At 62.4% G+C, this 14,595-nt stretch overlaps 1 protein-coding gene across 1 annotated transcript in view; it reads right to left on the bottom strand.

The window, feature by feature from the left end:
• Hmcn2 (hemicentin 2) overlaps positions 1 to 14,595 on the bottom strand; it is a 120,163-nt gene that overhangs the window by 64,080 nt on the left and 41,488 nt on the right. The window contains exons 20-30 of the mRNA XM_042680875.1: positions 14,193 to 14,305; positions 13,953 to 14,109; positions 13,370 to 13,535; positions 8,354 to 8,481; positions 7,336 to 7,590; positions 6,357 to 6,443; positions 3,712 to 3,906; positions 3,482 to 3,612; positions 2,977 to 3,118; positions 2,592 to 2,718; positions 1,156 to 1,310 (exon numbers count right to left, since the gene is read on the bottom strand). Coding sequence (XP_042536809.1) covers positions 1,156 to 1,310; positions 2,592 to 2,718; positions 2,977 to 3,118; positions 3,482 to 3,612; positions 3,712 to 3,906; positions 6,357 to 6,443; positions 7,336 to 7,590; positions 8,354 to 8,481; positions 13,370 to 13,535; positions 13,953 to 14,109; positions 14,193 to 14,305 — 1,656 coding nt within the window. The remainder of the gene's footprint in view (positions 1 to 1,155; positions 1,311 to 2,591; positions 2,719 to 2,976; positions 3,119 to 3,481; positions 3,613 to 3,711; positions 3,907 to 6,356; positions 6,444 to 7,335; positions 7,591 to 8,353; positions 8,482 to 13,369; positions 13,536 to 13,952; positions 14,110 to 14,192; positions 14,306 to 14,595) is intronic.

Genomic DNA, 14,595 nt, shown 5'->3' with positions numbered 1-14,595 from the left:
GGTTCCGCCTGGGTCACTACCCCCTTCACCCCGCCTCTCCAGCCTGCCCTGGTCCAGAGCAGACCAGTGTGTGCAGGCTCACAGCCGCGGTGCCCGCCTTTCCGTGTTTGTGTGCTTTCCCACTTCCTTCCACTGGTGGCAAATGTACTGGTTTCCCACTTATTGCTGAGATATTAAACAGCCCTTGGAGTAAATGTTTCGGCCCGGGCACAGTATCTCATGCCTGTAATCCCAGCAACCTGAGAGGCCAGCCTTGGGAAAAAATTAGCAAGACCCTCATCTCATCCAGTAAGCGAGGTGCTATGGTTCGTGCCTGGAATCCCACCTACGTGGGATGGCTAAGTAGGAGGATTGTGGTCTGGGCCCAGCCAGCCTGTCTGAACAAACAACTAAGATGCAAAGGGCTGGATGCGTAGCTCAAGCGGTGGAGTGTGTGTCCAGCAAGTTCAAACCCTCCTACTGCCCTCTCCAAAGAGCGAACGTGGATTGATGGGTAGTTACTATGCACTAGAGGTGCTGGTGAGCACTCTGTAGCCCCAGCCACTCAGGAGGCTAAGGCAGGAGGATCAAGGATCGGAAGTTCAAGGACTACATAGCAGACTTAAAGCCAACCTGGGTAACTAATTTCAGTGATAGTCTGTCTCAGAATAAAAATCAGAGAGAAGGAAGAAATGTACTCATGACCTGACTTACATAACTGTAACAACTCCTCTGTACATTACCTTCGTCCTAACCGTTTAAAAAACTACCATAAGCCAGGCACAGTGGCTCACATCTATAATCCTAGCTACTCAAGGAAGCAGAGATCTGAGGACCGCAGTCCAAACCCAGCCTGGGCAGGAAAGTCTGTGAGACTCTTATCTCCAAGAAACTACTAAAAGAAAATGCTGGAGGTGGAGCTGTGCTTCAAGAGGTAGAGCTCCATCCTTGAACGGAAAAAGCTAAGGGAGAGTATAAGACTCCTGAGTTCAAACCCCAGTACTGGCACCAAAAAAATAAAAAGTCTTTATGGGCGGCACGGGAAGAGCGAGCTGTGAAGCAGAGACCGGGATCCCCACGTCCTCAGGCCCCCACCCCTGTCCCTCACTGAGGCCTGGCTCCGTGGCCCCCAACCCCACCCTCCCAGGCAGTGGCATGGGCTGGGGCTGGGCTCACAGTGGATTCTGAGCCGGAAGTCCTTGGTCTGCTGGCCCGCTGGGCTGAAGGCCACACACTGGTACTGCCCCTCGTCGCCCAGGTGACTGCTGGTGATCCTGAGAAGCTGGCCGGCCTCTTGGAGCTGGATGTGAGGGTCTCCAGGAAGGATGGGCCTGGGGAGACGCCAGGGCCCCCATCAGGCTAGGGCACTGGTGGGCAGGAAGCTCAGCAGGATCGCAGCTGTGGAGGGCGCGAGGCCATCCACAGCCACCCACGGATCAAAGAACCTTGCGTCCACCCGTGGATAAATACTCCACAGCCCACCCATCTGTTAGACTATTGCTCAGCCATCAAAAAAGAGCAATATTTCCACTGGGCTCACGCCTGTAATCCTAGCTACTCAGGAGGCTGAGATCTGAGGATTGCAGTTCAAAGCCAGCCCAGGCAGGAAAGTTTGTGAGACTCTTATCTCCAATAAACCACTCAGAAAACCAGAAGTGGCGCTGTGGCTCAAGTGGTAGAGCGCTTGCCTTGAGCTGAAGAGCTGAGGGACAGCACCCAGACCCAGAGTTCAAGCCCCACAACTCACCAAAAAAAGAGCGATAACTTGAATAGACTGCCAAAACTGAGCGGAAAAAGAGGTCAGACCCAAAGGCCACATGGGGTTTGACCTCATTTACATGAAATGTCAGGAATGGGTATGGGTAAGCAAGCCTGCTGCCACGGCCAAGGGGGACAGGAAGAGGAGGGACCACCTAATGGAGCCGCCCTGGAAGAGGAAGGGGAGGAGGAGGTGTGGAGGGGGTGGGGGGAGGACAATCTCTGGCTGCATAGAGCTGTCTGTGCACACAGTGAATTGCACATGGTGTGACTGTGTGATTAATGCAACATGTGTGTACCTATTATCTACCATCTATCTGCACATCAGTTTTCTATCGCCTGTGCCACTATGTATTTCCTGTTTACCATCTATATCTATTACCTATTCATATAGCTATGTATCGTTTGTGTATGTATGTATCTTTTTTTTAACTTTTTGTCAGTCGTGGGGCTTGAACTTGGCCTGAGCGCTGTCCCTCAGCTCTTCATCTCAAGGCAAGCGCTCTACCACTTGAGCTACAGCGCCACTTCCCATTTTCTGGTGGTTTATTGGAGATAGAGGAGTTTCACGGAGTTTCCTGTCCAGGCTGGCTTTGAACCACGATCCTCCGATCTCAGCCTCCTCAGTAGCTGAGACAGGCGTGAGCCACCGGCGCCCGGCCTATCTATCTTTAAAAAAAAAATAGGTGGCCAGTGTCTCCCTGCTGAGGGGACTCCAGCATGCCGCCTGCACCGGTGCCACCGCCTGCTGGGCACAGGCAGCACACGCCTCCCTGTTCAGCCTCCCCCGTCCAGCCCCACGGGCCAGGCCTGGCACAGTATCCACCCCACACTCCTGGGGGCCGGGTACTCACTGCCCATCCTTGGTCCACTCCACCTGGGGCGTGGGTACCCCCGAGGCCCGACACTCCAACTCCACGTCAGTCTCAGCCAGGCTCAGCACCTCCTGGCCAGTCTCAGCTCCCAGCACCGAAGGAGGAACTGGGGAGGTAGGAAGAGAAATGGCTCAGGTCTGCGAGCTCTGCTGGCCACAGGGCCTTTGCCTATGCTGACGCCCACCAGCACAGGCCTCCCCTCTCCCATTCAGCCCTGCCCTGGGCAGCTGCTCTGCTTTTGTGGCTCTGTTACAAATGACCGCTGTGTGTCTCCATGCTGCGGGCTCTGTGAGGACACGGGCACCCCTCCCCCCACAGGCTGTGTGGGGACAGGGACACCCCTGTCCCTGCCAGCCACACTCACTGAGCACGAGGAGAAGGAAGTCCCTCTGGGCACTGCCGGCCCGGTTCTGTGCCCGGCAGGAGTAGCGGCCGGCGTGGTGCTCCTGGACCCGGGGGAGGTGGAGGGTACGGGCCGTGTCCAGGAGGCCGCCCGCCTCGGGGATCTGCACACCCAGCCGGAGGGGGCAGGGGAACACCAGCAAGGGGAAACTGAGGGCCTCGGACTCCAGAATAGCCTTGGCTCTCTCCACTAGGGATGCCCACACTCCTCGTGGGGCCGCAGGCCTCCAGAGCCCTGGACCCGGGGTCCTGCCTGCCTGCCTGCCCGCCACACCTCAGGACCCCAGGAATGCCCACCCACACTCCCCCCTCCCCACCTGTGGTCCCCTCCCCCCCCCCACTCCCCTCCCCAACACGACTCCCCTCCCCATTCCCCCCCAGCCATCCCTCCCCCTCCTTTAGCTCCCCCTCCCCACCTCCCACCCTTGTGACCCCCCACAGCCCCCCACCCCAGGACGCCCACCCACCGGCTGCCCGTCCTTGAGCCACAGGATCTCGGGGGCCGGGAAGCCGCTGGCGTCGCACTCCAGGGCCAGAGACTGCCCCACCACGCCGGACACATTGGCCTTGCGCCCGTCCTCCCGGATGCTGGGGGGCACTTGGGGAGGGAGGAGAAGCAGGGAGTGGCCCCCACCCCGCCTCTTAGGGCCCTGGCCGCCCCTCCCCCTCCCCCTCCCCCCTTCCCCCTCTCTCCTACCGTACACCGCCAGCCGGGTTGTCCTGGCCGCAGAGCCCGCCTCGTTGGTGGCCTGGCACTCGTAGTCGCCGCCGTCGGCCAGGGACACCGCGGGCAGGAACAGGGTGCCGCTGGCCAGCACCTCCGCGCCCGCGCGGCCACTCAGGGGCTCAGCCCGCGGGCCCCTCCGCCACACCACCTGCGGCTCGGGGGTCCCTGGGGGGGCCATGTCGTCAGCACCCTGCCCCACCAGCGCCACCTGCACCCCCCTCCTCGCAGACGCTGCCCATGCGAGTGGCCATTAACAGCGTCCTCCCGCCCCACCCTTGGGGTGGGGGAGGGGACCTTCTCCTGGCCCTGGCCATTTGGGTCTCCAATGGCGCTGCGTCCATACAGATCCACCAGTGCAGGCAGACGGGCCACGGGCAGTCAGGGAGAAGCAGCATAGATCCGTGCTGGCCTCTACCTCATCACTTTGCCAGCTTGTGGTGGGGGGGCGTATGTGCAGGCGTGCACACATACACACCAGCTTGAACTCAGGGCCTGGGCACGGTCCCTGAGCTTTTCTGCTCGTGGCCAGTGCTCTACCACTTGAGCCACAGCTCCACCACTAGCTTTTTGCTGGTTCGTTGGAATCAAAGTCTCACAGACATTCTTGCCCCTTCTGACTTAGCACTGTGACCCTCAGACCTCAGCCTCCCGTGTGGCTGATTTTGCCAGCCTTAATGCCGGCTGCCCACCACCTCTGTGGGCAGCAAAAGGGGCTGTGGAGGGAGGGGTGAGCACAGGTGTGGCCAGGGCGTGGACACAAGGGAGGGGTGGAGTGGGTGTGGCTAGTACATGGCACATGGGCATGGAGTGGGCGTGGTCTGGGCATGGTTATGGGCTAGAGTGGGCGTGGCCTGGGCATAGCTGGTTTATGGGCATGGGCGTGGTCTGGGCATGGGTGTGGCTGGGGCACACACAGAGAGAGCCCTGTGTCAGAGATCCGAGCCATCTCAAGTGCCTTCTCGGAGGCTCCCTGCACCCCATGCTGACCTCCACCTGCATAGTCAGGGCTCCCTGCCGGGCATGCAGAGGCCCTGTGTGCACACTCACTGCTTCGTGTGTCCTGGGGAAGGCCATGTAATCTATCCACACAGGCTCCCCTGGAATCCTGCCCTGGACTCTGGGACACACACCCTCTGGGACATACACATGTGCACACCTGTCCCTCCAAACCCCTTCAGCTCTTCCCAGAGACCCCTCCCTCGTCCTTTCCAGCACCCTTGGTCCTCTAGATCTCAGCCTCCAGAGTAGCTAGGCTTTCAGACGTGAGCCACCGGCCTAAGACAGAGATCAAAAGAGGCCGGCGTGTAGGGGCTGTTTCCATAACCCAACACTAGGTGGCGCCGTGGTCCAGAAGAGCCAGCACCCAGATGGCTCATCCAGAACCATCCAGAAGCTGTCCCAGCCTGGCTGGGTGCAGCAGCCGCTCCCTCAGTCCTGGCCCAGGGATCCCCTGGCACCCCGAGGCTCAGGGAGGACCTGCTGGGATCACTGGCTGCCGAGCTGGTTCCTGCCTGCTTCTGTTACCTGTCCATGTTCCTCAGACCCCGGACCGACAGCCTGCCTCACAATCAAAGGCAGCCACTCCGCCAGGCACGGGCCACAGGGGTGCCACGGTGCTGCCGAACCTCCCAGGCCTCACCTCGGCCCCCCAAGGGGCCCCATGCAGATGGGGAAACTGAGGCAGAAAGGAACGTAAGCTGCCTCAAGAAGCTACAGAGCCAAGACACTTCCACCACCACCCTTCTTTCTCTCTCTCTCTCTGTGTTACAGAGGGGCAACAGTGACACCCCTCCTGCAGGGAGGGGTGATGGGGTGAAGCACCCGCCACAGGCTGAGAACTCCCGGCTGCTGCTTCCCCAGTGTGGTCCGGGGTGCTGGGCTCTAGCTCTGCCCACCTGCTGGGAGCTAGCCCCACCCACCTGCTGGGAGCTAGCCCCACCCACCTGCTGGAAGCTAGCTCCGCCCCCTGCTGGGAGCTAGCCCCACCCACCTGCTGGGAGCTAGCCCCCACCCACCTGCTGGGAGCTAGCTCCACCCCCTGCTGGAAGCTAGCCCCACCCACCTGCTGGGAGCTAGCCCCACCTACCTGCTGGAAGCTAGCCCCACCCACCTGCTGGGAGCTAGCCCCACCCACCTGCTGGGAGCTAGCCCCACCCACCTGCTGGAAGCTAGCTCCGCCCCCTGCTGGGAGCTAGCCCCACCCACCTGCTGGGAGCTAGCCCCGCCCCCTGCTGGGAGCTAGCCCCACCCACCTGCTGGAAGCTAGCCCCACCCACCTGCTGGGAGCTAGCCCCACCCACCTGCTGGAAGCTAGCCCCACCCACCTGCTGGGAGCTAGCTCCGCCCCCTGCTGGGAGCTAGCCCCACCCACCTGCTGGAAGCTAGCCCCACCCACCTGCTGGGAGCTAGCCCCACCCACCTGCTGGGAGCTAGCTCCGCCCCCTGCTGGGAGCTAGCCCCACCCACCCGCTGGGAGCTAGCCCCACCCACCTGCTGGGAGCTAGCCCCACCCACCTGCTGGGAGCTAGCCCCACCCACCTGCTGGGAGCTAGCCTCGCCCCCTGCTGGGAGCTTGCCCCGCCCCTGGAGCTAGCTCCGCCCACCCTGGCACCCACCTTGGGCAGGGCATGGCAGGGTGGCATTCTCCCCGGACACCCGCTCCAGCAGCACACTGGTCTCCTCGGCACCCCAGTGCGGAGGTTCTGGGGAGAAATGACAAGGCCGCGTCCACACCCCGACCCAGAGCGGCAGGGGAGGAGACGCCACGGCCAGCACACGTCCAGCCAGGGCATGGAGCGGGGCTCACCTGGTGCTGGTGCACCCCAGGGCAGCAGCCCTCTCCCCCGCCCAGGGCCCAGCCCAGGTGCAGGCTGGGAGTGGGGTGGGACCTGAGCCCTCAAAGGCGTGGGGAGGAAAGGGTCCTCTCCCATGTGTGTGTGTGTGTGTGTGTGTGTGTGCGCGCGCGCGTGCCTGCATGTGCACACCAGTCCTGAGGCTTGAACTCAGGGCCTGGGCGCTGTCCCTGAGCTTTTCTGATCAAGGCTAATGCTCTGTCACTTGAGCCACAGCTCCACTTTCAGCTTTTTGCTGGTAAATGAGAGTAAATTAAGAGTCTCATGGACTTTCCTGCCCAGACTGGCTTCAGACCACGATCCTCAGATCTCAGCCTCCTGAGCAGCTGGGATGACAGGCGTGAGCCACTGGCACCTGGCATTGCTTTGCATTTTGAATACAGAAGATGCTAACACCATTGATCGAGAATGTTCTGTGTCAGGCATCTCGTCTGCATTCTAGATGACTCCACGTATGGACTGGACCGCTTTGCGGGTAAGAAAATCGGCCTGTGCTGTCCAGCTGGTCAGTGTGAGACAGGGTCGGCCTGCTGCCCGTGGGCACTCAGTGTGGCACGTGCTCAGGCCACGGCCGCAGCTGAGGGCCAGGCGCCCGGGCAGGAGCCGTCAGCACCCGTCAGAGCCCAGGAGCTGGCAGAGGCTGCTGGGGCCCAGCTGCAGGGCAGGGAGGTCCTGGATGGGACAGAGGGGACAAGCGGGCCTGTGTGTGTGCGCTTGGCCTGCGTGACCTCGGGGAGCTCACCTAGCACCCGCAGTGCCAGCTCCCACGTGTCCGTCCCCGCGCTGCTGGAGGCCTCACACACGTAGCTCCCGGCGTCAGAGAGGCCCACGGCCATGAAGTGGACGGAGCCCGGGGTCCCTGAGCCCCCCAGGGCCACCCCATCCTTGGACCAGTGGAGCTGGGGCTCTGGGTGGCCCTCAGCTGCACAGTTCAAATCCAGGGCTTCTCCAACCAGCACCGTCAGCACCCGAGGGCCTGGCTGCACCTGGGGGGGCACTGGAGGGCCCCGGGGAGGGGGGGTCAAGGTGGGGGACCCCCACGAGGGGAACAGAACCCCAATGCTTCCACATCCCCCCCAGCCCCGCTCCAGCCAGCGCACCCCACACCGTGGGAAATACCATCTGGTTGACGCCCAGCTTTGGGCATGCATGGGGAAACTGAGGCATGGGCCTGACTCACGATGGCTCAGCATGGTCTGGAGCGGCACAGAGGTGGCTCTCATGGTGACAGGACTTGCACCCCCAGCGCCCCCTGGGGGCAGTCCCGGGAAGCCCCCCCCCCGCCTTGCCTGGGGGGTACATCTGTATTCTCCAGACATCCAGTCCCCAGTCCCACCCCGGGGGGGGGGGGGGCGCCCTCCCTCTGGGCAGCTCTGCGCGTAGGAAGAAGCTCAGGTAGAAGAGCTGGGCGCTGGGGCTCACGCTGTCATCCTAGCCACTCGGGATGCTGAGATCCGAGGATCGTGGTTCAAAGCCAGCCCGGGGAGGGAAGTCCCTGGGAGACTCATGGCCGAAGAGCCACCAGAAAACTGGAAGTGGCTTGTGGTTCACGTGGTTGAGCACCAGTGAAGAAGCTAAGGGGCAGCGCCCAGGCCCTGGTTTAAGCCGGGGGTGAGGGGAGGGGGGCGGGGGCAGGCCGGGCAGCCCCACCCCTCGGCCCCCGCTGCTCCCTGCTGTCCAAGGACCTGACCCCTGTCCCCTGATCAAGGGGACGGGAGGTGGGAGGGGCTGGGGGTGAGGGGAGTGCCGGGCCGCCCTACCTTGCACCCCGAGGACGTAGTGCAGGGCGGCGGCGCCCGCAGGGTTGCTGGCCGTGCACTCGTAGTGGCCGCCGTCCTCGGCCTGCGCCGGGGCCAGGCGCAGGGAGCCGGAGGGCAGGAGGCGGTGCCTGCCGAGCGAGGGGTGCGGTGAGATGCCCCCGTCCTCCCGCACCCTGACAAAGTCCCCGGGCCCCAGGGGCCCCCGGCACGCACGCCCTCACCTCACCTGTGCCGGCCGCAAGGAGCCGAGGGGGGAGGGCCGCTGGGCCCAAGACCGAGGGGACCCCAAAGCCTCCCCCGCCCCAGCCCAAGTCTGCGCCTCTCCAGGTGTCACGGAGCCCCCGTGGCGGCCAGACAGCCCCCACTATCGGTGGGCCAATGCCAGCCTGTGCCTCAGTCTCCCCTGCAGACCGCAGTGGGTGAGGACGCCAGGTGGGCCTCACGGCCAGGCCCGTCCTGCCCTGCCACCGGCCGCTACGAGAAGGTGGGCATGTCCCTCAGCCTCCAGAGCCACGCCCCTGGCCAGGCCCAGCTCACTCAAGGCCACGGACAGCGCAGCCAACCGCTTCACACAAGCCGGGCGCGGTGGCTCCCGCCTGTCATCCTAGCTACTCAGGAGGCTGAGATCTGAGGATCGCGGTTCAAAGTCAGCCTGGGCAGGAAAGTCTGCGAGACTCCTATCTCCAATAAACCACTAGAAAACCAGAAGTGGCACTGTGGCTCAAGCGGTAAGAGCGTTCGCCTTGAGCTGAAGAGCTGAGGGACAGAGCTCAGGCCCAGAGTTCAAGCCCCACGACCGACCAGAAAAAGAAAAAAAAAAAAAAAGAAGACATCATGCAGACACGTGTGGGTCTAATTCACTCCTTTTCACTGCTGCGTAATATTTCACTGCATGATCACACCACAAGGTAAGGGGCTGCTACCTCTGGGATCCACGTTTACACGTTCTCTCCTCCCTCCTCCCTCCCTCCAGCATCTCTCCATGGGAGCCCTCGAGACCTGGCTAACACGCTGTGAGGTTCCTAGTTGTACTGAGCTTTGAACTCAGGGCCTTGCGCCGGCTAGGCTTCCTGTCCCTCTTCTAACCAGGGCCCAGGTGGCGCCTTGGGGAGGGCCTTGCTCTGTCACTTGGAGGAAATAAAGGGGGCGCTTTTGGCACAGTGGTCCCCACGTTATGGTACAAAGCCAGGCCCCATGTTAAGGTCACCCCCCTCCGGGCCTCTGCCGGGCCATGGCTCACACCTGCAATCCAGGCTGGGGCTGAAGGATCACAGTTTTAGAACCAGCCCAGGAAGACTCTGATCTCCAATGAACCACCAGAGAAGCTGGACATGGAACTATGGCTCAAGTGATAGAGCACCAGCCTTGAGTGAAACACTAAGGGACAGTGCCCAGGCCCTGAGTTCAAGCTCCAGGACTGGCACACACACATGCACACACACACACACACTAGCATGCAGTAGGTGCTCAATTAATATTGGATGGCCAATTACAGTTCGCATCCACAGGGCTGTCTTCCTCACCTTTCCCCTCCAGCATGGCTTCCACGTGGACCTCCTGATCCCCTCAGGGCAGCAGAGGTGCCAGCCCTTTTGGGAAGCTTTGCTCACACTTCCTGAACCTGGTCATGCATTCATTTGTTGTTAGACCACGAAGAAGGAGGTCCAGGTGGACCAGGGCTGTGGTGAGGTGGACCTGTGCCTGACAGAGCCTGGCCAAGGCTTCCCTCAATGCAGAGCCACTGGGAGCCTCACAGCTCACTGTGGCCTAGGACCCTGGACCCTCATAGGGAGGAGGAGGAGGAGGAGGAGCCATTTCTAGGGTAGGGGCTCCCAGGTGGTGCCCACACTGGCCTGGGCCTCGTCTCCCCTGTGCGTGTTTCATGAGCTGCTGGGCAGTCTGTCCCTATGCTCTTTTTCTGGTTGACATGGGATCTTAAAACCTTTTTGCCCGGGCTGGCCTCCAATTGTGATCCTCTGCTCTCAGCCTCCTGAGGTGCTGGGATTACAGGGGTGAATCCCAGAGCCTAGCGGCATAGGGCTGCCTTGTCCAGAGCCACTTGGCCGACCAGAGCCCCAGGCCGCTGGGCCCCGCTCCCATGCACAGCAGGGTCCACGGAATCAGAACGCTTTCCCACAGAGCCACTCAACACTGCATGCAGGTTGGCGAGGCTAGACTTTAGAGGCACCAGACCTGCGGGACTGGGGAGACGGGAGGGAGGCAGGGGCCCTGCATGGGCTCCCGGGCACTGGCCAGTGTCCCTCCCATCCCAGGACCCCGGCAATGGCTAGGCAGGGTCTCTGGATAACGATCCAGGAGAGGGGTGTGGTGGGGAGTGGGCAGGGGAGGGGGACACAGAGGCCGGAGCGGGCAGCCCGGCCGGCCCCGCCCAGCCCAGGGAAGGGGCCCTGGCTTGATCTCACTCACAGCTGTCTCAGTCCCGCCCCAGAAGCCCAAACAAACACAGTTGCCTAGCAACACGCCTCCCACCCCGGCCCAGCCCTTCCTTGGGAATCGCGCACACCAGGAGGGAAGGATGGTCCGGGCCTCGGATCCCGGCTGGCCTCGGATCCCGGCTGGCCTCGGATCCCGGCTGGCCTCGGCCGGCTGGCCTCGGTGCTGGGCACAGGGGTGAGATGCTTTTCAGACACTCCAGCCCCACCCAGCCCCCCAAGAAAAAGGCGGGAGGAGAGGAGAGCGTGGGCACGCCAGTATCCCCATTTACACGGGGCGGGCGCAGTGGCAGGAGGGGCCGGAGGGGGACACCAGGACACTGAGCGGCCAGCGTAGGCCTGGGCATCTGGGGGGATCCCGGCCGATGACCCCGCTCCCCGCGTCTGCCTGAAACCCCGGCTTCCGGCCCAGAGGGCCGGTGCTCCAGGGGTTCAGAGAAAGCGGGGTGCCCTCCGGACCGCGAGCGAGGCTGTGTGCACACCGGCGAGGTGCGAGTGTGGGCGTGAGTGTGCACACTCACCCGGGCGCGGGCGGAGGCCCTCGGGGGAGCAAGGTCACATCCGCCAGTGCTGCCCTCTGTCCTGCGTGCCCGCTCGGGCTGTGGGGAGGACCCCCTCCCGCCACTGCACCTTCCATAATGGGGCGCCGGAGGCTCACGCCTGTCATCCTAGCTACTCAGGAGGCTGAGATCTGAGGATCCTGGTTCAAAGCCAGCCTGGGCAGGAAAGTCTGTGAGACTCTCATCACCAATAAACCACCAGAAAACTGGAAGTGGCGCTGTGGCTCAAGTGGTAGAGCGCTCGCCTTGAGCTGAAGAGCTGAGGGACAGCGCCCAGGCCCAGAGTTCAGGCCCCACAACCGACAAAAAATTAAGTAAAAGATCCATCAACAGCCAGGGAAGTTTCAAATCCTCTCAAAAGTGGAGGCTGCTGACAATCGCCCGCCGCTGGAAAGATCCCGCAGCTCCTTCAGCCAGGGATGCTGGGGAATATTATTCAGCTAGAAACACTGAAGCCGCTCAGCCGCTGGAAAGCATTACACTGGCCGGAGAGGCGGACGCCAAAGACCACACAGTGTTCCACATCTGGGATAAGTGAGCCAGTCCACAGACAGAGAGGGGCTGGCTGGGCACGGTGGCTCACACTTGTAATCCCTGCGTCTCAGGAGACAGAGACTGTGAGGATCACACAGTTCAAGGCCAGCTTGAACAAAAAGATAGTGCGTCTCCCATCTCAACCAACAAGCTGGGATTGGTGGCACATTTCTGCAGTCCCACCTACATGGAAGGCTCTCGGTGGAAGGATTACAGTTGGAGGCCAGTCCCGAGAAAAGCCTCAAGACTCTATCTAAAAATTAACTCAAGGCTGGGGACGTGGTTTGGATGGTAGAGCACCTGCCTAGCAAGTTCAGGACTGACCATGGCAGCCACTGCCCCACTCCAGATGCAATGGAAATCACGGGCTTGCACTCGTGACCCGGGTACAGGTACTGGGTGCGAATCCTTCACCTATGAGACAAAAAGACTGTGTGTGCTGGGACTGGGGCGAGAATGCAGGGCCTGGCCTTCTTAGAAGCTTGGCTTCTTCACTCACAGCTGGAGCTCTACCACTTGAGCCACAGTTCTACTTCTGGCTTTTTGGTGGTTCACTGAAGATAAGGCTCTCCTAGACTTCTCTGCCCAGGCTGGCTGGGAACCACGATCCTCAGTTCTAGGCCTCCTGAGTGGCTGGGATGACAGGCATGAGCCCAGCGCCCAGCAAGGCTGTTGGGAGTAATGATTTCAGCACGGAAAGCTGGCGGGCTCCGGGGCCCCGGCACATGGAGTCCGGGTTAGATCAACTCCAGGGCAGCTGCCCCCCCTGCAGATGAACCCCGGAATGCCATAAATCACCGGCGCCTGGCTGCGGGCCAGGCCTTGGGGAGCAGTCGCAGAACAAACCGCACAACAGCAAAAGCAGCTTTTTGTGGAATGATGGCTCCCACCGGGCCCATTAACACGCGGGGCGAGGAGGAGCAAACGAGGGAGATGCGCCCGGAAATCACCACCCAGCGAGGGGGGGCTCGTGGGGCTCCCCCACCCCCGCCTCCCGTCTGTCCCGGGTAAGCCTGGCCGGCTGGGCGCACAGATGTCCAGAGATGCAGACGCGTGGGGAGGCGGCTGCTGGAGGCCTTCTGGGCCTAGAATGTACCAGAAACCTCTCCAGGGATGACATCACCATGGCCTGGCCCTCCCCACCCCCACCCCTGGCCAAGGACCTGGGAGGTTTGCTTTTCTACAGCGCCCCCCCTCCCCCATCCCACCCCCAAGTCAAGTCGCACCCCTCAACCTCGGCTTCCTGATTTAGTTCTGGAACAAGGGCTGCACCTATGTGTGGTTTTCAGGGCCCAGCTCACCCCAGCTCCCACACACCCACAGACGCGTCCCACGCACGGAAGTCCTCCCTGCAGAAGCGACCCCCGCTTCCCGTGCCGTGTGCACAAGGCCCCTCCCCAGCCGTGTCCTGGCCCACCGGAAGCCAGCCCAAGCTCCCCTTCCCACGGCCACGCGCCGGCCCCGGGTACCTGTCGGTGCCGGGCGGCAGAGGCCGCTGGTCTTTGGTCCAGGTGACCAGTGGGGCCGGGGAGCCCTGGGCCTCACAGTCCAGAGTCACCCCTTCTCCCGCCCGGGCTGTCACGCTCAGGGGTGTGTCTGCGCCGTGCGGGCCGTTCGCCTTGATGGTGGGCTTGGCTGATGGGGAAAGCAGCAGGGCTGTGAGCGAGACCCTCCCTCACACCAGGCTCACAAACCCTGGATGACAGGGATGACGTGTCCCCCTCCTTCTGACCCTTTGTCTGTAGCCCCCCACATGGGAGAAAGAGCCCCCCCTCCAAACAACCCGGACATCAGGCCAGCCCTGCCTAGCCCTCCCATGTGCCCACACTTAAATTGTTCAGAGAGAAAATCCCACAAAAAGAAGACACAGCGCATGCAAAGGCCCTGAGGCAGGCTGGACCTTCTAGAAATGGGAAGGAGGCCGGAGGGTCCTGGATAGAGAAGGGTGGGAAGAGAGACGGGCGAGGGGGCTGCCCAGCTGTGGTCCAGGATCTCTGGCTCCCTCCCAGGCTGAGGTGGGGTGCTGGGCCCCCCCCAACCCCGGCTGCTCACTGTTCACTGAGAGCCTCATCTCCTGGCTGGAGAAACCCACGGTGTTGGTGGCTGTGCACACGTAGGTCCCTGTGTCCCCAGGTGATGGCTGGATGATGACCAGGCTGCCATCCCTGCTCACGTTGTAGCGGCCGCCGGTGCTCAGGGTGCGGGTGTCCTGGGCGGGGCCGAGGACAGAGTCAGGAGCGCTGCACCTCCTCCCATGATGCACCGGGCTGGCTCCCTGGGGGCCCCACCCACCTTGGTCCAGGTGACGGCGGGCGGGGGGACCCCCAGGGCCACGCAGGGCAGAGAGACCGGGACCCCTTCGTTGGTGACGTGGTGGGTGGCGGCCGGGTGAATCCGAGGTGGCACTTTGAGGAACAGAGCAACTCCATAAACCAGCCGGACAGCGGCCGGCGTCACCACAGCCCAGACCCCCGCAGCCCAGCCTGTCCTCCCCGCCCCTCAGGAGGCTGAGGTCTGAGGACGGGTTTGAAGCCAGCCTGGGCAGGAAACGTCTGCGTTTAGCTTAGCTTGCCCCGCCAAAAGCCAGAGGTGGAGCTGTGGCTCAAGTGCAAAAACGCCAGCCTGGAGCGAAAACAACCTCAGAGATGGGGCGCAGGCCCTCAGTTCAAGGCCCAGGATCGGCCCGCACACACGC

Source organism: Dipodomys spectabilis, unplaced genomic scaffold (genome assembly GCF_019054845.1).
Source record: "Dipodomys spectabilis isolate Male_0828 unplaced genomic scaffold, ASM1905484v1 ptg000067l, whole genome shotgun sequence".
NCBI classification, from domain to species: Eukaryota; Metazoa; Chordata; class Mammalia; order Rodentia; family Heteromyidae; genus Dipodomys; species Dipodomys spectabilis.
Note: the sequence above shows the minus strand (reverse complement) of the source record. Positions and strands in the feature narration are given on the sequence as shown.